This window comes from Giraffa tippelskirchi, chromosome 13, assembly GCF_054371585.1.
Source record: "Giraffa tippelskirchi isolate mGirTip1 chromosome 13, T2T-mGirTip1v1.2.pri, whole genome shotgun sequence".
In the NCBI taxonomy this organism is placed as follows: Eukaryota; Metazoa; Chordata; class Mammalia; order Artiodactyla; family Giraffidae; genus Giraffa; species Giraffa tippelskirchi.
Window position 1 is genome coordinate 54562140 of NC_137287.1, and position 24751 is coordinate 54586890.

At 37.8% G+C, this 24751-nt stretch overlaps 1 protein-coding gene across 27 annotated transcripts in view; it reads left to right on the plus strand.

The window, feature by feature from the left end:
- The window catches only part of TASP1 (taspase 1), a 253393-nt gene that overhangs the window by 63632 nt on the left and 165010 nt on the right, over positions 1-24751 (plus strand). For all 27 annotated transcript variants that reach the window (XR_014073024.1, XR_014073023.1, XR_014073014.1 and 24 more), the window contains 2 exons: positions 1008-1087; positions 21026-21132. Coding sequence is in view for 16 of the 27 variants with exons in the window: in XM_081556535.1 (XP_081412661.1) it covers positions 1008-1087; positions 21026-21132 (187 nt within the window). In the remaining 11 variants the exon portion in view is untranslated. The remainder of the gene's footprint in view (positions 1-1007; positions 1088-21025; positions 21133-24751) is intronic.

The following is a 24751-nucleotide window of genomic DNA, read 5'->3' on the forward strand; positions in this document are numbered from 1 at the left end:
GAATGCATTTATAAGTATCTACTCTGACTTTCTTCTAATCTGTCATTGATCTTATTAACTATCAAATCTAAAGACTTCAATATGTATTACTTTGAGTTTTTATTGTTGGATGATTAGAGAAACAGAAACAAAAAATAGGGAGCAGGAAACTAATGAGTAGGCTCTAGTTCAAGGAATCCATTAATGGCTGGCTGAGATCTTTAAGAAGTTGGCTGTGGAAGGAGATGAAGTGATTGATCATTATGGTAACTACTTGCTATTACTGTGTTAGGGAATGGAGTGGTTAATTATCCTGCATGCTATTTGAAATCTTTGAAAGGAAGTCTTTTACAGTTAGCTAACAGTATCCTTTTATTCACTTACTGTTATATTAAAACCTGCAGTTGGGGCTTAAAAAAATTACTTCTGGGACACACCACACTACCTTACCACAGTGAAAATGATTCTGAGTCATATGTGTGTGTGTGTGTGTGTGTGTGTGTATTGCATCGAGGCTTAGAAATGTTAAGTGCATATCATTGTGTTTGGGCATCTCTGGATGTACCCCACTCATTTTGGATAGATCCAGCTGTTATGCTAGGCAAGAATACCAAATCTGAAGACACTTGCTTAAGCTTTAACTCTTAACATGATTAAAATAGTTCTTGTAGATAAACTGAGAATCACTTTGATCCAAGATAAATCTTTATATTTTCCACTGGGAAATCAACTATTTTTACTTCTTATGTTGCATTTTGCCAATTTTTACTTATTAGTTATTGCAAATGATATCATACCGTTTACTGTTTCCAACTGTAAAGTTTCTAACTTGGGGAAAAATTAAATGAATTCTTTTGGTATATAGACATTTTGAGGTATTACAAAATTTTTAGTTGCCTTATTAAATTGCTTATATTACTTTATTATATATGTATATAAATAATATATGTATATATATATTTATTACCTATATACATGTAGGAGAAAATGACACTGAATTTTTAAAAGAATAATCTTTCTGTTGTTAGCTTTTTAGTTGGAGAAGGAGCCTACAGATGGGCAGTAGATCATGGAATACCCTCTTGCCCTCCTAGCATCATGACCACAAGTGAGTAAAAACTTTTCAAAATTAAGCTGTATCAGCATATATACCTGAAAGTGTTACATTGCTTTTGATCCATGTAGCACCTGTATTTAAGGAAGAAAGCTTGTATGTTGAAATATTTTAGTTAAAAGATACGTGGAAAGTTAGTTGATGTTCAGTCAACTTTATATTCCTGAGGTCCCTCCACTCCTGCTTTCTCATGCTTTTATAGAAGTATTGTTAAAGGATCCCTTGTAGGCTACTTAAAATAATTACTGACAGTAAAACCATGATACCACCCACTTAAAGAGAGAGAAGAAAACATAGGTGAACATTTACCAATCCTTGAGCTGAAGAAGGCCTATCTAGGTACCAAGTGTAGGAGAAGGAAAAACCAAAAAAGAAAAAAGGTCAAAAGTCATAAATAGATAATACAACATAACTAATAGGGACATTTAAATTAAGATGAGTACATGTTAAATCTTACTTGTTAAATCCCTCTTACTTGGTGAAGGAGTTAAAAAATATATTGCTGCTGATAAGTGTGTGGTCAAATGAACATAATACATTGTAGGTACAAATGTAGATTGGCAGGAATTTTGGAGAATGGTCCTGAGTAATATAAATCAAGAGCCTTAAACCCATTCTGCTTCTCTGAACTTGTCATTAGAGATACAGACAAATTTATGTAGAAGGGTGCTCAGTGAGCATTATTAAAAATGTAGAAGAAATTCTATTATGTATAAAATAAACTACAAGGATATATTGTACAACACAGGGAATATAGCTAATAACTATAAATGGAGTATAAGCTTTAAAAATTGTGAATCACTATACTGTACATGTGCTACTTATATAATATTGTACATCAACTATACTTCAATTAAGAAAAAGAGAACATTAAAAAATTATAAAAAATTTTGAAAAACTCTTATATCCAACCCAGAAGAATGTAAGTAAATAAACCATCACATATTCTTATAATGAAATGTTATAAAGTAACTAGAAATTGTTATAAAGACATAATGATTAAATCTAATAATGACTTTAAGAAGTAAAAAATGGATATAAATATCTATATTTGTGTGTTTCATATGTCTATCTTAAGAAAGAAGTCATGGCTACATATTTATGCATAAAACAAAGAAATTGTTTAAAAACATAGGCAACTTAAAATTTTTTTAAAAAATTTTATTAAGTAATCTATGAGTATAATTTAAATAATCAAATGAAAAAATGAGGACTCCAAGGAAACCAAGTTGTAGAAAAAAGAGATAATTATCTATCACAGCAAGTGTCTAGCAAGGACCAGCTCATATTCACAAAATGAGTTTAATGTTACTGAAAGTTGGACTAGCAAGAGGCTGGCGGGAGAAGTGTGTGTGCAGGGAGGCAGGGAGGATGAGACTTCTGTGTTCTCACACTCCCAATCACTAATTCTGCCTTAAACTCTCCCCAGTGGAACTTGGGTAGAGCTGCCCTGCCAGTTCCGTTTTGTTTTTCCTTGGACACAGGCCCCTTGGCACCCTGAGGGCAGCTAGGCCTGCTGTGCAGCTCTCCTCTGCTCTTCACCGCCCCATCGCTCTGGAGTTGCCTTTTCCTCTCTCCAGTATCAAAGTGGCTGCTTTCTGAATGTCATGTGTGGTTTGTTTTTTTTTTCTCTTGTTTTACTCCCACATTTGGTGTATGTAAGATGGGAAATCACTTTCACTTAGGTTTCTGAAATTGCTCTATCTTCTAACTTCCAGTCTTGCTATTATGCAGCCCATTGGCATTTTGGTTCCCATTTCTTTGTGTTCTTTTTTCCTCTTTCAAAGGAAGTTCTTATTTCCATGTTCTTATTACCACAATGATACTTTGGGATGAGTCTGTTTTTCTATTTATGATTACTGAGTCCTCTTTTGGACTTTCCATCTGGAAATCCATCTGCTTCTGTTTTGGAGAGATTTTTTTTTAGAAAATCTTGTGATAACGTTTCCGCCTACCTCTTCTCTATTATATTTTTCTAATATCTATGAATTAGAGGTTAGATCTTGTACTCTAATCCTATGTATCCTTTTCAAAACTTACTTTTTTTCCCTCCTTTTAAAAATCTCCATCTTTTGCCCTATTGTCTGGGAAGTTTCTTCAATTTATCTTCCAAATCTTCTACTTCTAATGAATTTGTAATTTTGATGTTAATATTTTTGTGCTCAGCAGGTAAAGACTCCCAACATGCAGGAGATGCAGGTTTGATCCTTGGGTTGGGAAGATCCCTTGGAGGAGAGCGTAGAAGCCCACTCCAGTACTCTTGCCTGGGAAATCCCATGGCTTTACAGAGAAACCTGGTGGGCTCTGATTCATGGATCTGTGATTAATACTTTTAAAACATGATATCCTTGTTCTTGTTTCATGAACTCAGCATTTTTGCTCTCTCTCTTGGGATATTATAGTATAAAACTTGCTCTTATCTGCTATTTCTGCTTCCTCTGTCTTTGTGTTTATGTGTTTCAGACACTAATACATGTTTGCTAATGTCCTCAACTATCTAGTGACCCTCTGCAGTTTCATATTCCTGAGTGAGGCACCTGAAGGCCTGTTGGCAGCTTTGTGTGAGAGGGCAGGTCTGTTTGACCTCAAGAGAAGAGGTGTGGTCATTTCTCTATGCAGTTTTCCTCTTGGGTTAGGGAGAGACATCTTCCCCCCTCTGGCAGGGCGGTAGCCGGTATTCGGGTGTAGAACATGGGAAGGGCTGGAGGTGTTTGTCTTCCTCAGACTTTTACATCAAAGTCTGTTTTAGGAAGAGTCCCTGCCTGCTCCCAGCTGTGCTCCATGTCAGCTAAATTGGGGCCCATCTGGTTCAGTCTCTCCAGGAGTTAACTTCATGTTTTCTGCAAGCACAAGGAAAGGATTTGGGCATCTCCATCTGCCTGTTCTCCTGTTTTTAGTCCCGACCTGGCTTTCAGACACACCAGGTGCCTTCTATTTAAGGTTCTCTTGATGTTTCTTTGGCAGAAATTAGTTTAGTTTGGCCGAGATTAGTTTGCTTTGTGATGTCCTGGCTAGTGAGCACTGGGGTTCATCTTCCTCTGCTCAATTAGTTGCTTGCTTTCTATTTTCTAAAACTGCTGATATCACTCTTCTCTTATACTCACCCCTTGTGTATGTCAGTCTTTCTCCCCACATACATTTCTTTCTGGTAAATTTTTAGTAGGGCATGGGGATGAATTCATGCATTCAGTCTGCCAATTTTACTTCAGAACATTTATATAAAAATATGTTATAAAATAGTACTAGATTTTTGCAAGATAGCAAAATTATATTTGACTATATATTAGTATTTTATTCTTGGAATAAGAAAAATATAAGGTGCCATAGTTTTTTTTTTTTATGACATATATGCAATCAATAAGAAATCTCTGAATAAATAAGGTGTTTGAAAGTTAAGTGATATATTCATTTTTTGTTTTGGCAAAAAAGAATGGTTTTGACTTACGAATTTAAAAGGAGAAGCTATAACTACTATTTAAAGAAATTTTAAATACCATCTGATATTCAGCCATTTGTTTAATCCTCAGTAGAAATAAAATGGTGTTTTGGTGCTGGTTAATGATATGCTTTATACTTGATTACCCTTAGGGAGCATAATTTGTAGGTTTTTATTCTCCTTCAACTTTCAGAATATCTTTCTAAAGTTTATCCTGAATTTCTTACACATTTTCACATATAATTACTTATTTCATTCCTGAATGTAGATTTGAATTTCTTTCTGGCATCATTTCCTTCAGCCTGGAATGCTAAAGCTTTTCTGGTAATGTGGTAGATGTGGTAGTGAAAAATTTTCTTAGCTTTCATTATCTGGAAAAAAAAAATTCTTAGTTTGCTTTTGCTTTGTTGGATATAGACTTCTAGGTTGGCAGGTTTTTTTTTTAGCACTTTCAAAAAATTGTGGTAAAATATTCATAATGTAAAATTTACCATTTTAACAGTTTTTAAGTGTATGATTCAGTGGTATTAAGTACATTTGCAGTGTTGATTGTCACCACTGTCCATTTCTACTGTCTCCGTATTCAGACAGAAACTCTGTATCTAGTAAACAGTGATTACCCATTCCCCCTCTTCACTACCTCTGGTAATCTCTCTTCTACTTACTTTGTCTATGAGTTTGCCTAGTGGAATCACATAATATTTGTCCTTTTGTGCCAAGAAAAAGAAATGCAAAGAAGCAAAATGGCTGTTTGAGGAGGCCTTACAAATAGCTGTGAAAAGAAGGGAAGTGAAAAGCAAAGGAGGAAAGGAAAGATATACCCATCTGAATGCAGAGTTCCAAAGAACAGCAAGGAAAGATAAGTAAGCCTTCCTCAGTGATCAATGCAAAGAAATAGAGGAAAAGAATAGAATGGGAAAGACTAGAGATCTCTTCAAGAAAATTAGAGATACCAAGGGAACATTTTATGCAAAGATGGGCTCAATAAAGGACAGAAATGGTAGGGACCTAACAGAAGCAGAAGATATTAAGAAGAGGTGGCAAGAATACACAGAAGAACTGTACAAAAAAGATCTCCACGACCCAGATAATCACGATGGTGTGATCACTCACCTAGAGCCAGACATCCTGGAATGTGAGGTCAAGTGGGCCTTAGGAAGCATCACTATGAACAAAGCTAGTGGAGGTGATGGAATTCCAGTTGAGCTATTTCAAATCCTGAAAGATGATGCTGTGAAAGTGCTGCACTCAATATGCCAGCAAATTTGGAAAACTCAGCAGTGGCCACAGGACTGGAAAAGGTCAGTTTTCATTCCAATCCCAAAGAAAGGCAATGCCAAAGAATGCTCAAACTACCGCACAATTGCACTCATCTAACACGCTAGTAAAGTAATGCTCAAAATTCTCCAAGCTAGGCTTCAGCAATACGTGAACCGTGAACTTCCAGATGTTCAAGCTGGTTTTAGAAAAGGCAGAGGAACCAGAGATCAAATTGCCAACATCGATGGATCATCAAAAAAGCAAGAGAGTTCCAGAAAAACATCTGCTTTATTGACTATGCCAAAGCCTTTGACTGTGTGGATCACAATAAACTGTGGAAAATTCTGAAAGAGATGGGAATACCAGACCACCTGACCTGCCTTTTGAGAAACCTGTATGCAGGTCAGGAAGCAACAGTTAGAACTGGACATGGAACAGCAGACTGGTTCCAAATAGGAAAAGGAGTACGTCAAGGCTGTATATTGTCACCTTGCTTATTTAACTTATATGCAGAGTACATCATGAGAAATGCTGGGCTGGAGGAAGCACAAGCTGGAATCAAGATTGCCGGGAGAAATATCAGTAACCTCAGATATCCAGATGACACCACCCTTATGGCAGAAAGTGAAGAAGAACTAAAGAGCCTCCTGATGAAAGTGAAAGAGGAGAGTGAAAAAGTTGGTTTAAAGCTCAACATTCAGAAAACTAAGATCATGGCATCCAGTCCCATCACTTCATGGGAAATAGATGGGGAAACAGTGGCTGACTTTATAATTTTGGGCTCCCGAATCACTGCAGATGGTGATTGCAGCCATGAAATTAAAAGACGCTTACTCCTTGGAAGGAAGGTTATGACCAACCTAGATAGCATATTAAAAAGCAGAAACATTACTTTGCCAACAAAAGTCCGTCTAGTCAAGACTATGGTTTTTCCAGTGGTCCTGTATGGATGTGAGAGTTGGACTATAAAGAAAGCTGAGCCGAAGAATTGATGCTTTTGAACTGTGGTGTTGGAGAAGACTCTTGAGAGTCCCTTGGACTGCAAGGAGATCCAACCAGTCCATCCTAAAGAAGATCAGTCCTGAGTGTTCATTGGAAGGACTGATGTTGAAGCTGAAACTCCAATACTTTGGCCACCTGATGCGAAGAGCTCACTCATTGGAAAAGACCCTGATGATGGGAAAGATTGAGGGTAGTAGAAGAAGGGGACAACAGAGGATGAGATGGTTGGATGGCATCACCGACTCAATGGACATGGCTTTGGGTGGACTCAGGGAGTTGGTGATGGACAGGGAAGCCTGGTGTGCTGCGGTTCATGGGGTCGCAAAGAGTCGGACACAGCTGAGAGACTGAACTGAACTGAACTGTCTGGATTATTTCCTTAGTATGTTTCCAAGGTTCATCTATATTGTAGCATATATCAGGATTTCCTTCTTATAGCTGAATGATATTCCATTGTATCCTTTGAACACTTTTAACGATGTTATTCCATTATCTTCTGGATTCCATTGTTTCTGTTAGGAAGTCAGACATGATTGTTATTGCTTTCCTGTGTATAATGTGTCTTCTTTTTCTTTGACTGCTTTTAAGAATTGTTCTTTATATTTGTTTTTGCCAAAGTGTGGTTTTCTTTGTGCTGGTTTTGTTGTGGATCCAGTTTTTAAACAATTGCTCTCCCTCATATTCTTGCTGTCCCTCATTTGTTTCTAGGACTTCCATTTCACCTATAGTAAACATTTGACATTTTCATGTGTTATTCAAGCTCTAATTTTTTTTCCCCAGTGTTTGTTCTCTGCTTTCTGTAATAATCAGGATTCCCATAGAAACAGAACCAGTATCTATCTATATATGAGATATTATAAAGAATTGGCTCATGCAGTTGTGAAAGTCGACAAGTCCCAAGATCTGCAGGATCAGACACCATGCTAGAGACCAGGAGAGTCAATGGAGTAATTTCAGTCTAAGTTCAAAGGCCTGAAAACCAGGCGGTCAACTGGACTGTGTAGTTTCAGTGTGAAGGCTGGCATGCTCAAGACCAGGAAGAGCTAATGTTTCAGTTCAAGTCTGAAGGTAGGAAAAAGTTGATATTCTAGTTCAAAGGCAGTCAGGCAAGATTTCTGTCTTAATCAGGGGAGAGTCTCTGCCGTTTTGTTCTGTTAAGACTCTGAGCTGAATAGATGAGGTCCACCAGTTAAGGGAGGGCAGTCTGCTTTACTTTGTCTATCAACTTCAATGTAAATCTCGTCCTCAGCAAGCATACCCTCACAGACACGCCTGGAATAGTGTTTGACCAATATCTGGGCACTCAGGCTCAGTCACTCTGACAAATAAAACTAACCATCACATTTCTTCTATTTGGTTTCTGTTGAATTGCCTTCGAGCTTATTTGTCTTTCCTCCTGCAGTATCTAATTTGATATTAATCTTTTGTTATGATTTAAAAAAGCAAGCACAAGATGTTGTGTTTTTTAGTTTTAAAGTTTTCCTTAAAAAAGAAAAAACAAAACAGCTTTCATCTCTGTCTTTAAATTTCCCATATCTTCACCCACTATATCCATTGTTGACATATTTATCATTGTTATTAGGAACAATGTTTTAATTGTTTGAAATCTTTGGTAATTCTGAAATCTGGGTAATCTATGGGTCAGTTTCAACTGATAGATTTTTTTTCGTGATCTTGGTCACAAATTTTCCATTTAGTTGCATGTCTCAAACTTTTATTTTTTAATTACAACTTGAGCATGTAGATGATACATTTTAGAAACTATGATTTATCTTCCTTTGAATGATGTTGAACTTGTTCTCAGTTCACTTCAGTCGCTCAGTCGTGTCCGACTCTTTGCGACCCCATGAATTGCAGCACGCCAGGCCTCTCTGTCCACCACCAACTCCCGGAGTCTACCCAAACCCATGTCCATCGAGTCAGTAATGCCATCCAGCCATCTCATCCTCTGTCGTCCCCTTCTCCTCCTGCCCCCAATCCTTCCCAGCATTAGGGTCTTTTCCAATGAGTCAACTCTTCGCATGAGGTGGCCAAAGTATGGGAGTTTCAGCTTCAACATAAGTCCTTCCAATGAACACCCAGGATTGATCTCCTTTAGGATGGATTGATTGGATCTCCTTGCAGTCCAAGGGACTCTCAAGAGTCTTCTCCAACACCACAGTTCAAAAGCATCAATTCTGCGGTGCTCAGCTTTCTTCACCATCCAACTCTTACATCTACACATGACCACTGGAAAAACCATAGCCTTGACTAGACGGACTTTTGTTGGCAAAGTAATGTCTCTGCTTTTAAATATGCTATCTAGGTTGGCCATAACCTTCCTTCCAAGGCATAAGTGTCTTTTAATTTCATGGCTGCAGTCACCATCAGCAGTGATTCTGGAGCCCAAAAAAATAAAGTCTGACATCGTTTCCACTGTTTCCCCATCTATTTGCCATGAAGTGATGGGACCAGATGCCATGATCTTAGTTTTCTGAACGTTGAGCTTAAGCCAACTTTTTCACTCTCCTCTTTCACCTTCATCAAGAGGCTCTTTAGTTCTTCTTCACTTTCTGCCTTAAGGGTGGTGTCATCCGCATATCTGAGGTTATTGATATTTCTCCCAGCAATCTTGATTCCAGCTTGTGTTTCTTCCAGCCCAGCGTTTCTCATGATGTACTCTGCATATAAGTTAAATAAGCAGGGTGACAATATACAGCCTTGACATACTCCTATTTGGAACCAGTTTGCTGTTCCATGTCCAGTTCTAACTGTTGCTTCCTGACCTGCATACAGGTTTCTCAAGAGACAGGTCAGGTGGTCTGGTATTCTCATCTCTTTCAGAATTTTCCACAGTTTATTGCAATCCACACAGTCAAAGGCTTTGGCATAGTCAATAAAGCAGAAATTAATGTTTTTCTGGAACTCTCTTGCTTTTTCGATGATCCAGCGGATATTGGCAATTTGGTCTCTGGTTCCTCTGCCTTTTCTAAAACCAGCTTGAACATCTGGAAGTTCATGGTTCACATATTGCTGAAGCCTGGCTTGGAGAATTTTGAGCATGACTTTACTAGCATGTGAGATGAGTGCAATTGTGCAGTAGTTTGAGCATTCTTTGGCATTGCCTTTGTTTGGGATTGGAACAAAACCTTACCTTTTCCAGTCCTGTGGCCACTGCTGAGTTTTCCAAATTTGCTGGCATATTGAGTGCAGCACTTTCACAGCATCATCTTTCAGGATTTGAAATAGCTCAACTGGAATTCCATCACCTTCTCTAGCTTTGTTGATAGTGATGCTTTGTTCTAGTATGTAATTAAATTATTTGCAGATCACCTTGATATTGTCGCAGCCTGGTTTCAGGCTTTGTTAAAGTGAGTCGGGTTCAGTTTTGTTCTTAATCCTAGAGTTGTCCCTTAGTACCAGTTTGTGATCTTTATTCCTAAGATATGACCTTTCTGGGGTGTACATTGGAAGGTCTCAAACTTTGTCTCTCCTACAGTGGGTATTTACTGAAACATCTGTCCACTTTCCAGCCATTGTTTTCCTCAGTGAACTATTTTTCTTTAATAAGCATGGTCTTCTTTTTTTTTAAATTTGACTGCAGCAGGTCTTAGTTGTGGCCTGTGAGCTCTCCCGTTGCCTCTTGCAGGATCTTTGTTGTGGCATGCAGTATCTAGTCCCCTGACCAGGCGGCAAACCTGGGCCCCCTGCATTGGGAGTGCAGAGTCTTACCAGCTGGACCATCAGGGAAGTCCCTCCTCTGTGAACTTTATGGAATCTTGCATCCTGTATGAACAGTTAAGCTCTCATTCAAGATTTGAGGGGATTTTTATGTAGATTTGGGGCTTCCATGGTGGCTTTGTTGCAGTGCAGGAGACCAGGGTTCAATCCCTGGGTCGAGAAGATCCTTTAGAGAAGGGAGTGGCTACCCACTCCAGTATTCTTGCCTGGAGAACTCCATGGACAGAGGAGCCTGCCAGGCTACAGTCTGTGGGGTCACAAAGAGTCAGACACAACTGAGGGACTAGCACATAGATAGATTTGGGGCTTTGTTTTGTGGATTTCTCCTTTGTAGGATTCCTCCCTCAATTTCCAGTGACTTCAGTAGCCTCACACTCCTTCATTTCCGACCTGTAAGACTGTAGTTTTCTACCTGAGCTCTATTTCATGTGCATCTCACAGAGTAGGGAGTGCCTTGTGGGGAAAGCTCTTTGAATTTGGATCTCACCCAGTGTGTTTCTTCTTTCAGTGGTTGAATCCTCTCCTATTTTTGTCAGTTTTTGATTACTTGCCTTCAAATAGGTGTTTTTTTTTTTAATTTAAAAATTCTGTCCAGAGTTTATAACAATTGACCTGTGGGTTAATCTGATGTAAGCTATATGTTTTGTAAATGTGTGAAAGTCACTCAGTCATGTCTGACTCTTTGCGATCCCATGGACTGTATAGTTCATGGAATTCTCTAGGCCAGAATACTGGAGTGGGTAGCCTTTCCCTTCTCTAGGGGATCCTCCTGACCCAGGAATTGAACCAGGGTCTCCTGCATTGCAGGTGGATTCTTTACCAACTGGGCTATCAGGGAAGCCCTGTAATAATAAAATAATATAACTAATTGTATCTAAACATTGTATTATTACTTTATAATTGCATGGCATACGAATATGTTGTTTTCTTAAATATTGGAGGATTCTCCGTAAACCTGGTCTTCTTTTATACTTCCATTCCCATTTACAGTCTCCTGCACAGAGTCGGACACGACTGAAGCGACTTAGCAGCAGCAGCAGCCCAGTATGATAAGCACAGTTACCTCTTTGATTTGCTTCTCTCTGTTCCAACAGAAATGTTGAAATGTATAGTAGTATTCTTTTTATAAGTAGATAAATGGTATCATATTGTAGTATCCTTAGTTTTTAGGTAAGTAGTATTATAATATGATTTTTTAAAATATCTTTTTGTCATTCAGCAAGAAATATTTTGAAATCTGCCATATTGATATATATAGAGATGAATTAACTTTAAACTGCTGAATAGCATTTTACCAATATATTTAGTTTCTTTATTGATAGGCATTCAGGTTGTTTCTAGTTTTTGCCATTAACATTGATGATTTCATGAATATTCTTGTACACATCACTTAATATATATATGTTTTACTGTGCTAAATAGTTGGAAGTAGACTTACTGACTCATATAGGATGTGCATTTACTGTTTTGCTGGCTATTGCCAGATTCTTAAGTAGTTTACTGTGTACTTTTGAGGAATTTGGCTGTTTACAGTTGGTGCCTTTGATGACCACATAGTAACTCATGCTATGAACACATACTTTGGAGGCCTTTATGATCAGGGGTGAGTTACCTCCTAGAAACTTTTCTCATGGAGATGTTGTGATTCCTTGAAATAATATATATTGTAAAGAATTTCTACTCCAATTTCTGGTCCATAGAAATACTCAAATGTTGACTCTTAATATCATCTTCACCATATGTTGAATATGAAAATGATCTTGGTGATGTGATTTCACCAGAATTGAATTGGCTTAGCTCTGTAGCATTGACTGATATGATGATTTTAGTGATTGACCGTATCTGGAGTTAGGTTTAACCATTAGAGCAGTGGTTTTCAACTCTGACTGGATATCAGTCACTGGGGAGCTCTGAAATATCCTGAAGCCCTGGCTGCACTCAAAATCAATTAAAACAGCAACTTTTAGATGGGACCCAGGCATCTGCCGTTTTTAAAGTTTTGTAGGTAATTTCAGTGCATTCAATTTTCAGAATGTCTGGGATAGAATATGTACATTGTTTTGAACTCTTCTAGAAAGTTCATTAAGGTTGAAGTTGAAAGGGATGTAATTTTGTTTTCCTCTGGTAAAGGACAACTTTAGTTTGTGCTACAAAGTTGCTACCATCTATTCCTTAATTTTCAGCTATTTTATGCTTTGATAGGTCCTGTGGTACATCTTTAAATTAAGTGAAGAGTAGATTAAGGACATCCTATTCTATCAGTTTATGCGCATGGTTCTGCCACAAAGAATCCTGTTTTCTTCTTTTCTATGGCTAGGTTGTGTTCTTATATTCAGTAGTTTTTCTGCCTCTGTTTAGGGTAGTTTGAAAGATAGCATGATATTAACATACTCTGTAATTGCAGAGTTTTAGCATAGATATATCAACACTTAATTTCATATGGCTAGTTAATATGGCCAGTTTCAAATTTTTTATTTTGAGTACTTATAGATTCACATGCAATCCTAAGAAATAACACAGAGAGATTCCATGTACCTTTTGCCCAGTTTTCTCCCATGGGAACATCTTGCCAAACTAATAGTGTAATATCACATTCAAGATATTGACAGTCAAGATACACAGCACTTTCATCACCACAGGGATTGTGCATGTTGCTCTTTTACAGTCTCACCCACTCACCTCCCACCTTCACCCTTTTCTTGACACCTAGTAGTTACTAATTTTTCTCCATTTGTATAATTTTGTCATTTCAAGAATGTTATGTAAATGGTGTCCTACAGGATATGAGTTTTTGGGAACTGGCTTTTTTATCACTTAGTATAATTTTCTTGCGATTCATCCAGGTGATTGTGCTTATCAATAGCTTGTACCATCTTAATTGCTAAACAGAGGATGTACCACTGTTTGTTTAATCTTTTATCCACTGAAAGGCATCTGGGTATTTCCAGTTTGGGGCTATTATAAATAATGCTGTTATAAATAAAAATTCATGTACATTTTTTCATAAATCTTTTTTTTAAATTTTGGTAAAATACACAATGTAAAATTTACCATCTTAAACATTTTTAATGGTACATTTCAGTGGCTTTAATTATATTTACACTGTACATCTGTGACTACCATCTGTCTACAAAATGCTTTTCATCTGAAAAACTGAAACTCTGTTTCCATTAAATGCTAACTCCTCCCGCGTGTCCTTCCCCCTGGCCCTTGGCAACCAACTTTCTGAGTTCTGTCCCTATGAATTTGACTACTCTAGGTACCTTTTATAAGTGTAATTATACATTTTTCATTGTATGACAGGCCTATTTCACTTACATCATGTCCTCAAGGTTCAGCCATGTTGTAGCACATGTCAGAATTTCTTTTTAAGGCTGAATAATATTCCATTTTATGTATACACTACATTTTGTATATCCATTTATACATTGAATGGGTTGAAGCAACTTGGGTTGCTTCCAGTGTTTGGCTATTATGCATAATTGCTGCTGTGAACATAAGTGTATAAATATCTGCTTTTGATTCTTTTGGGTACCCAGAAGTGAAATTGCCAGATTATATGGTAATTCTGTTTTTTTTCAAAGAACCATCGTACTCTTTTTCACTGCAGCTTCACCATTTAAAATTCTCAGTAATAGTGTACAAGGGTTCCAATTTCTCCACAGCCTCGTCAGTGCTAAGTCACTTTAGTTGTGTTCAACTCTTTGTGACACCCTGCAGCCCGCCAGGCTCCTCTGTCCATGGGATTCTCCAGGCCAGAATACTGAAGTGGGTTGCCTTGCCCTTCTCCAAGGGATCTTCCCAACTCAGGGGTTGAACTCGTGACTCTCTTAAGTCTCCTGAATTGGCAAGCGGGTTCTTTATCACTAGCACCACCTGGAAAGCCCTCAACAGCCTCATCAACCCTTGTTATTTTCTGTGTTTGTTTGTTTTGTAACAGTCATCCTAACGGGTATGAGGTGGTATCTCATGATTTTTATTTGCATTTGCCTAATGATTATGCTGTTGAACATCTTTTCCTGTGCTTATTGGCCATTTGTATATCTCCTTAAATGTCTGTCTCTGAAAAGAGGAAAAAGCTGCTGCTGCTGCTAAGTCTCTTCAGTCGTGTCCAACTCTGTGCGACCCCATAGACGGCAGCCCACCAGGCTCCTCCGTCCCTGGGATTCTCCAGGCAAGAATACTGGAGTGGGTTGCCATTTCCTTCTCCAGTGCATGAAAGGGAAAAGTGAAAGTGAAGTCGCTCAGTCGTGTCCGACTCTTAGCGACCCTGTGGGCTGTAGCCTACCTGGCTCCTCCGTCCATGGGATTTTCCAGGCAAGAGTACTGGAGTGGGGTGCCACAGTTGCCTTTTAAATTCCCTGGAGGTCAGTTCAGCTGGAGGGAGAGGCATTGCAACAATGGCTGTATGTCTCTGAGTCTGTACCTCAGCCCAGAACCAGCAATCAGAGCAAAGATTCTGGCATTTGGAGGACAGGGTCTCTATTGCTCACCTGGCTCTCACAAGCTATGTGCAAGCTGCTGTAGGAATGTGTGTCTGGCTTTCTGCCACAGGGTTTGGAGTGGGGAGTTGGTAGAGACTACTTACTACACTATGAGCTGAAATTCACCCAAATTAACCACAGTTTATATCACGCCTTCCCCTGGAAACCTTCCTCTTTAATAGACTCCAGGGTTCCGTAATACTTACATTAGACAGATTATAGCAGGCCAGTTGTCTCGGTGCGAGGACAGATTCCTGGTGCTTCCTACTCTGCCATCTTAATTCTATCTCCAACTTATTAATTTTATATTAGACCATTCTGATTTAGGGATATTAATCCTATCTCATAACTATTTGCATATACCTTAAAATTTTTAAAAATGTCATTTATCATTTACTTTTGCATATGATATCTTTTGCCTTAAGACATTTAAAATTTTATGTGGTTTTATCAATGAACCATCTTTAAACATTTTTTTTTAAATATATATATTTATTGAAGTTTAGTTGACTTACAATGTTTCAGGTATACAGCAAGGTGATTCAGTTATACAAATACACATATATTATTTTTGAAATTATTTTCCACCATAAGCTATTACAAGGTATTGACTATAGTTCCCTATGCTATACAGTAAGCCTTTGTTGTTTGTTTCATATCTATTTTTTAATTTGGCTTCCCTGATAGCTCAGTTGGTAAAGAATCCGCCCGCAATGCAGGAGATCCTGGTTCAATTCCTGGGTCAGGAAGATCCTCTGGAAAAGGAATAGGCTACCCACTCCTGTATTCTTGGGCTTCCCTTGGGGCTCAGCTGGTAAAGAATGCAGGAGACCTGGGTTTGATCCCTGAGTTGGGAAGATCTCCTGGAGAAGGGAAAGGCTACCCACTCCAGTATTTTGGCCTGGAAGAATTGAGGTCACAAAGTTTCATATCTATTTTTTAATTAGAAATCTAGCATTCTATTCATACTAAGTCAGACAAGTAGAATCAAAATGTCATAATTTTTTATTTAGGCAAAAATTCATAAGCTTTCAAAAATATATATATTATACATATTTATATATATGTATCCAAAAGTTTTTCTACTAGATTAAGGCTTGAAAAAGAACATCAAAAAAAAAAGATGGAGAAATTGGAGAACACAAACTAAATAAAATGGTAACAATGAATATAAAATAGAAAAACATGAAACAAACTAGATAAAAGATCATCATATACTCCAGTTGTTTTTAAGCATGACTACTCATTAGAAACATCGGGGCCTCTGGAGAAAAAAAGCAATACCTGAGTATTTGTGTTTTTCAAAAATTTCACGATAGTTCTGATATGCATCTGGATTTTAAAAAGTGATTACAGGTTTTTCTATTAATCCTAGTTCTGGTGATATAGAATTCTATCATTTTTCTGTTGACCAATCATGATTAATACAATGGTATTCAGTGAGTAATAGTTACATAATTACAATAGTAGAAGATGTTTATCAGTTTTCACAATCAATATCCAGACAAAAAATAAAAGATAATTGCAATTGCAAGCCATAATGGGAACATGATTAACTTAACAATATAAAATAATTACATCCAATTTGGAGGGGTGGTCAAGCAGAGTGATGTGGTAAGTGAAAGTGCATACATGCACATGTTTTCATCCACTCAGTCAGTCTGTGTCTTTTGGTTTGTGCATTTAATCCATTTACATTTAAGGTAATGATTGATATGTATGATCCTATTACTGTTTTCTTAATTGATTTGGGTTTACTTTCTATAAAGTTTACTTACTGTCTTTTCCTTCTTGTGTGTTTCCTGCCTTCTCTAGGCAGGAACTTCTCTGGTTCCTTTAGCATTTGTTGTAAAGCTGGTTCTCTTAACTTTTGCTTATCTGGAAAGCTTTTGATTTCTCCATCAAATCTGAAGCAGAATCTTGCTGGGTAGAGTGTTCTTGGTTGTAGGTCCTTCCCTTTCATCACTTTAAATATATCATGCCATTCCCTTCTGGCTTGCAGAGTTTCTGTTAAGAAATCAGCTGATAATCTGATGGGAATTCCCTTGTATGTTATTTGTTGTTTTTCCCTTGTTGCTTTCAATATTTTATCTCTGTCTTTAATTTTTCTCAGTTTGATTACTGTGTGTCTTGGTGTGTTCCTTCTCGGGTTCATCCTTCCTGGGACTCTCAGCTTCTTGGACTTGGTTGACTAGTTCTTTCCCATGTTTGAGAAGTTTTCAGCTGTATCTCTTCAAGTATTTTTTCAGGTCCTTTTTCTCTTCTCCTTCTGGGACCCCTATAATATGAATGTTGGTGTGTTTAATGTTGTCCCAGAGGTCTCTTATTCTGTCTTCATTTCTTTTCATTCTTTTTTCTGTATTTTGTTCTGTGGCAGTGATTTCCACCATTTTGTCCTCCAGGTCATTTATCCGTTCATCTGCCTCAATTATTCTGCTATTGATTCCTTCTAGTGTGTTATCATCTCTCTTTGTTTGTTTTTTAGTTCTTCTAGGTCTTTGGTAAACATTTCTTGCATCTTCTCAATCTTTGCCTCCATTCTATTTTCAAGATCCTGGATCATCTTCAATATCATTATTCTGAATTCTTTTTCTGGAAAGTTGCCTGTCTCCACTTCATTTAGTTGTTTCTCTGGGATTTTATCTTGTCCCTTCATCTGGGATATAACTTTCTGCTTTTTCATTATGGTTAACTTTCTGTAATATGATTTTTGTTTTAGCCACTGTGAGACTGTGCTTCTTGCTTCTTCTGTCTGCCCTCTGATGGCTGAGACTAAGAGGCTTGTGTAACCTTGATGGGAGGGATTGGTGATGGGAAAAACTAGGTCTTGATCTGGTGGGCAGGCCTTGCTCAGTAAAGCTTTAGTCCAGTTATCTGCTGACGAGTGGGGTTACTCTCCCTCCCTGGTAGTTGTTTGGCTTGAGACGACCCAGCCCTGGGATCTACGGGCTCTATGGTAGGATTAACGGTAAAGTCCAAGAGGGTTACACCAAGGGAGACCTTCCAGTGCCTCTGTCCCTGTGGTGAGCCCTTGCCAACCCACACTTCCACAGGAAGCCCTCCAACCCTAGCAAGTAGTTTTGGTTCAGTCTCCTTTGAGGATACTGCTCCTCTTCTCTGGGTATTGGTGCATGCAAAATTTTGTTTGTGCCCTCCAAGACTGAAGTCTCTGTTTCCCTCAGTCCTCTGGAAGGCCTGTAATCAAAACCCTGCTGGCCCTCAAGGTCAGATTCCATGGGGATTCTCAGTCCCTTTGTTGGATCCCCAGCCTGGGAAGCCTGACAGGTTCAGAACCTTCACTTTAGTGCAACAACTTCTTTGGTATTATTGTTCTCCAGTCTGTGGATCACCCACCCGGCCGGTATGGGATTTGATTTTATCGTGATTGCGCCCCTCCTACCATCTCGCTACGGCTTCTTTTTTGTCTTTTGATTTGGGATATCTTTTTTGGTGGGTTCCAGCGTCCTCCTGTTGTTCAACAGCTAGTTGCAATTTTGGTGCTCTTGCAGGAGGAGGTATGTGTTTGTCCTTCTACTGCGCCATCTTGAACCGGAAGCCCATCAGTGAACCATCTTTTTCATGGATTCTGGCTTTGATCACATTCAATGTAAAATACTCCAAAGTTAAAAACAATAAAATTAAAGTCTTTCTCAAAAAGACTGATATTTATGTCTCATGTGTGATGGTTTAATCTTTTTGGACTTCTCTGTTTAGATTTTATATGTTTAAATTGTTATTATATAATTTCAGTTTTGTGTGTAGTGTGAGGTAGAAATTTACTTGTACATTTTTCCCCAAATAGGTAACATATTGTGCCAAGAAAGTTTACTGAATAACATGTAGATTTCCAACTGGTGTGAAATATCAGTGTTATTCTCCAGTTCTCTTAGAATATACATGAGTGTGTTTGTAAACTTATTGGTCAGTTCCGTTACCCTTTTTTTTGGAGGGGGGAGATCCATTACTACAGTATTGTTCTTAGACTTTGTTTTGAGGGCAGCTCTGGTTCTTTTTCCACCTAATTTTCCTAACATTTGTTTTTCCTTATTTAGCATTTCCTTGTTTAATCTTAAAAGTGATATGTTAGAGGATCTTTGTTATCTTTCCACTGTTATTTTGACTAATTTACATCAATTTGGGGGCAATTAATATGTACTTAAAAGTATGATGAAACTTTAATCATTGTTTTATTAGTCAATTTTCATTTATATTTGCCTTTACATATACCCTTTCATTTGCATGTAATTCCCCACCCCTCTCCTTACCCTTTTTTGTCTTTGAGCTTTCACTTTGTAGTATTTTCTCTGAAACTGAAGCCCACCCTTTAGTATTTTCATTAGTATAGGGTCTGGCCAGTGATGAATTTGTTCATTCTTGTTCACCTGAAACTATTTTTATTTCACTTTAACTTTTGAAAGTGAATTTTATTGGATATGGTGCTCTGGGTGAGGAGGTATTTCAGCACATTGAGGAGAACCATTTTGCCTAAATGCACGTGGTTTTGGATTAGAGAGTAGGGGTGAGTTTGCTTGGTTCTAGCCTAGCCTTCCTGTGGGGGATCCTTCCTCTAGATTGAACTTATGGCTGTCCTTCATGTTGTGGAATCAAATTCAACTGTGCTAGTGTTATCCAATGCTCACAGTGCAATAATAATAGCTTTAGCCCTTAGTTTATCCCCAGAAAAGCTTGATATTTTTAATAAGTTTTTTTTTTTAATGCTTTTACGGTAGTAATTTTCATGTTTTATCCAGTATTTTTGATAATATTTGATGGGAGAAATTATCTTAATAATTTAGTCTGCTATTATCAGAAAACTTTATATTCTTTCCAGTGTTATATTCCAGTTTGTAATTCTCTCATCAGCCAAATCTAATTGTTTAAATCTGTATGTTAAATTTTAAAATTCCAATTATTGTATTTTTTTTTTTAAGAAGTTCTATTTGGTTCTTCTTCAAGTCTTTCTGGACATTTTATCACCTATTGTTCCTTAGTTATACAGTCAATATCTTCTTATGTCTATGAGCATAAACATATTTTATACTCTGTGCATGATTGATTATTCTAGTATGTGAAGTCTTTGCAGGTTGGATTACACTTTCTAATGTTTGGCTGATTTTTGTTTTTCATTTGGGGTGATTTATTTCTCATTTGTTTTATGAATTTTGTTTTTAAACTATGGACTTATGTTAATTGGAACATGGAAATTCTTTGAGGAAAAATGCAGGTTTTTCCAGGGAGTGTTTGCATTTGTGCCTAATGAGTCTTTGAAGCATTACCTCACCAAGATCATTGTTTTGTTTTGTTTTTTCATTTGTTTTTTTCCAGGACACATAAGTAATATGAATTGTCCTGATTCTGTCTGAATTTTAAAATAATTTTTATATTTTAATGTTATATATATCTGGATTTTTTCCTTATAATTCCAATTGTTCTTTTCTAAGAAGAAGCCCATGCCCACCCTATGTGCGTGTGTGCTTACGTGCGCGCACACACACACACACACAATAGATCTCCCCATTCTGAACCGGCCAGTGTAACATGACTTTTCTTCCCTTATAGCCAAGTCTGCTTGTGGTTATAGCCAAGTCAACTTACAAGTTTCCTAATTCTTTGTATATTGTTGTGTTTTCCAGTTTTTCCTTTCATTATGTGTATCACCCTTTGGGTTCCCCCTTCTTATGTGGATGATCTGTGATATGTTTTCTCCTGCTGCATTGTCCCAGTGTCTTTTGTCTCTTATGCACAGAGCCCTTCAAAATCAGAGTTGGCCGTGGCATGCGTTAGCAGACACTGCTGGAGAGCATCTACCTTCAGAGCTCACTTCTCTCTCTGGGTTTGACCTTTTTCTTAATTTTTAATCTTAGGTTATTTTTTTTATTCTCCTCTCACCTCAGAGTACCTTGAAAAGACTTATAAAACCCTTTATCCAACATTCTTAAGGATTTTGTCCTGAGAAGGCTCTTCAGGATACCTTGTCTACCCCACTGCCCAAATATTTTTCAAATGTTATTTTTAATGTTTCTTTTATAGGATTCAGTTTAGCTGCTTTTAAAAGAAACAAGAGGAAACTAGAGCTGGCAGAAAGGGTGGAAACAGATTTCATTCAACTAAAGAAAAGAAGACAATCAAGTGAAAAGGTCAGGAGGTGTTTGAAATATTAATAATTAATGTATCATAATGATATATTTAGTTTGCATTTAGATATATAAGTTTCAGAATAGTATGACCTGGTAGAAATATAATGCATGCCACATATGTACTTTTCAAGTTTTTCATAGCTACATTTAAAAAAGTAAAAAGAAACAGGTAAAATTAATTTTAATATTTATTTTATTTAAACCAATGAACCCAAAAATCACTTTAAAAATGTAACCAATGAAAAAATGATTAGCGAGCTATTCTATTTTCTTTTTTCAGTATTGTCTTCAAAAGCAGTGGGTATATCTCACACTTAACAGCACGTCTCAATTATGACACTAAGTTTTTTTTTTTTTTTTTTTTTTTTTTTATAAATTTATTTATTTTAGTTGGGGGCTAATTACTTTACAATATTGTAATAGTTTTTGCCATACATTGACATGAATCAGCCATGGGTTTACATGTGTTCCCCTTCCCGGACCCCCCACCCACCTCCCTCCCCATCCCATCCTTCTGGATCATCCCATTGCCCCGGCCCTGAGCCCTTGTCACATGCATCGAACATGGAATGGTGCTCTGTTTCACATATGACAATACACATGTCTCAATGCCATTCTCCCAGAACGTCCCACCCTCACCTTCTCCCTCAGAGTCCATAAAATTGTTCCATGCATCTGTGTCTCTTATTCTGTCTCGCTTATAGGGTTATCGTTACCATCTTTCAAATTCCATATATATGCATTAGTATACTGTATTGTTGTTTTTCTTTCTGGCTTACTTCACTCTGTATAATGGGCTCCAGTTTCATCCATCTCAGTAGAACCGATTCAAATGTATTTTTTTTAATGGCTGAGTAATATTCCATTGTGTATATGTACCACAGCTTCCTTATCCATTCGTCTGCTGATGGACATCTAGAAGTTTTTATTGGAAATATTTGATCTGTATTTAATATCATAAAATTAATAGTTGATAAGGTAGGTTTACATAACAGATTACATTACAAGCATACTTAAAACTTTCCAATAATTGAGTTGAATATCTGTTCTAAAATTAAAGTTAATTAAAATGTAATAAAACTGAAAATCTAACTTCTTAATTTGTCCTCACCATATTTTTAAGCACTCAGTAGCTCTGTGTGGCTCATGGCCGCTGTTTTGGTCATTGCAGCTGTAGGTGAACATGGCTGTTCAGGGGATGGCATGTTATAGGGAAATGTATGTATTGTATTCATATAGGTTTCTTTGCATATTCTAATTGCATGTCTGTTTCTTGTTCTTAAATATTCTTTGTTTGCATTTCACGCATTTGTGTGCCATCATGAGTCTGTGTGTGGCATTTATTAGGTGTTTTAGGGAATAGAAACAAGTTAAAAGCCGTAACCGTCTTCCCCACCTGTGGCTTCAAGGTCAGTTAGCACCCAGTTCATGATGGAGTTCTCATGTCACATCATCATTTGATATAAGTTGGAATCTCAGTATTCTTTTTTGATTAGCCCTTCTATAATCGCTTATATACTGACTTATACTTTCTGTCATAGCTGTGTGTGGTTTACTCATATATGAATGTATACTAGATCATCTCTCATAGTGAGAGATACGTTTTACCAGGTTCTTTCGGGCTGCTCTGTGGAGAACAGGGGGAGGCCAGAACAGAAGTGAGGAGACTAGTTGCGCAGTTTTTACAGTTGGGAGATGATGGCAACTTGGACCATGGATGATAGAGATGGAGGTGGAGAGAAGTGACTACTTCCAGGGTATATTCTAAGGGTTCCTACAAAGGGCATCAATTACTGGTGTCTGAAAGATTGGTGAGATAGAGAGGGGAGTTAAAGGTTTTAGTTTTAGTTATTGGGTATTGACATTTCTTAAGGTGAGGGGAGTTAGAGAAAGTATGACTTCATGGTGATAGAGGTGGGAAGTGGAGAAAAAGAACTTTCTTAGTCCATATCCCCTTAACAGACTCAGATTAACCAATACTTTTTATTTTCACCATAAAGCATATTATCGGATGCCGAAGTACCCTAAGCCCCCGAGGCTAATAGACCAATTTAAGTGTGTGCTGTTCCTCTACCCGTTTCAGCTGAATTTTGTGCCACCAGGAGTCTCATTATGCTCTTGTTTCCTTTTGCTGTGATTACATAGTTCTTCAAGTCTCCTGAAAACTGATGAATATTGAGCTTAAAAAGAGAGTTGTCTGCTTGAGAATTGAAAGGGTTGTTTGTTTGAAAACTAACTTGAAAAAGCAGAGTGGGTCTGTAAAAATAGAATTATTTTTGCCATAGAATTAAGTTGGGGCAAGTCAGTTATAAAAGATTGAGAAAAATCATAAAAATCTAGAAGCTTTCTGTATTCAGAGTGTGTTGTTAATGTCTTTATATTCTTGTTCTATTTTAGATAAAATTTGAAATCATAGGACAATCCAGGGTATTATAGAAAGATGATATGGAACATTTATATGTGGGCTCACATTCAGAGAAAAGGCTTTAGCCTTATATAAAAAGACTGGCTAGTGAATGAATGGGTTGGTTTTATGTTTTAATTAAGAAAGGACACATTTACAATATGTGTCCTTTTTTATGATTCTCTACTTCACCCAGAGGATAATCAATTTTTGAAAAATTTATACAACCACTCATCAACCTGGTTAAGAGGATTTCCAATGAAAAGCTTGATGTGGCAACAGGAGACATTGATTGTGGAGTTGGTTATATGCATCTGAAGCTTAGGGGTAGGTCAGGAGGGAGTTTCTCATTTGGAAATTATTGGCATCAAAAGGAATAGAAATCCATGTGGCCAGATGAGCTCACTGAGGAGCCAGTGAAATTAGAGGTCTGAAAACTAAACCCCGGGCCAGGCTGACATGTCTACATTGGGAGGAGGAGAAACCAATGCAAGAAAAAGATGGAGCAGCCAGTGGGGTAGAGGGGCCCCCAGGAGAACGGCCAGGAAGCAGAGAGCAGCTCAGAGCCAGTCATCACCAGGTCAGATGCTGCTGAGGAAACAGGAGGCGGGCGGAGGCCAGGCCACTGGACTCAGGACATGGTGACTGCGGACCCGGGTGAGGACGGTCTCCCTGACACAGATTGTAGACGTGGTGGAGAGGCTCCATCGGGGATAACACGGTGGAGATAATTCTTTCAAGTTTTGCTGTGGAGTTGGAAGCGGGGTTGAGACACCTTGCTGTTTTCAGTTACCTTCTGTGAATTCAGTGAGTAATTTCACCACCTATGAAGTCTCAGTTTCCTTATTTTTAAAATAGCGATATTTTAAAATAGAAAATAGTGATATTCTGCTTCTGTGGCTGTTAGGAGAAACAGTGTTAACAGATGATCAAGTGCTTGGTGACTTTCACTGACGGAGGCCCCAGCATCTTTGCCTTTGCCATTGTTTGCCTTCATCTTTAATGTCGCTCAGCCTGAAAAGAAAGAAAACTGCTCCGCCAAGTGGAGTCTTGCAGTGGAGAAGGGGAGGATGGTAAGGGATGCTGGCCGTGGTGGGTATAGAGCTGGAGTTCAGGCATGATTCAAATGGCGTAGTTTAGACACCTGAAATGACAGGAAAATGTTTTTAGTATTCAGAATATTTGAACTTTAATATGTAAAAAGCACCGGGTTTT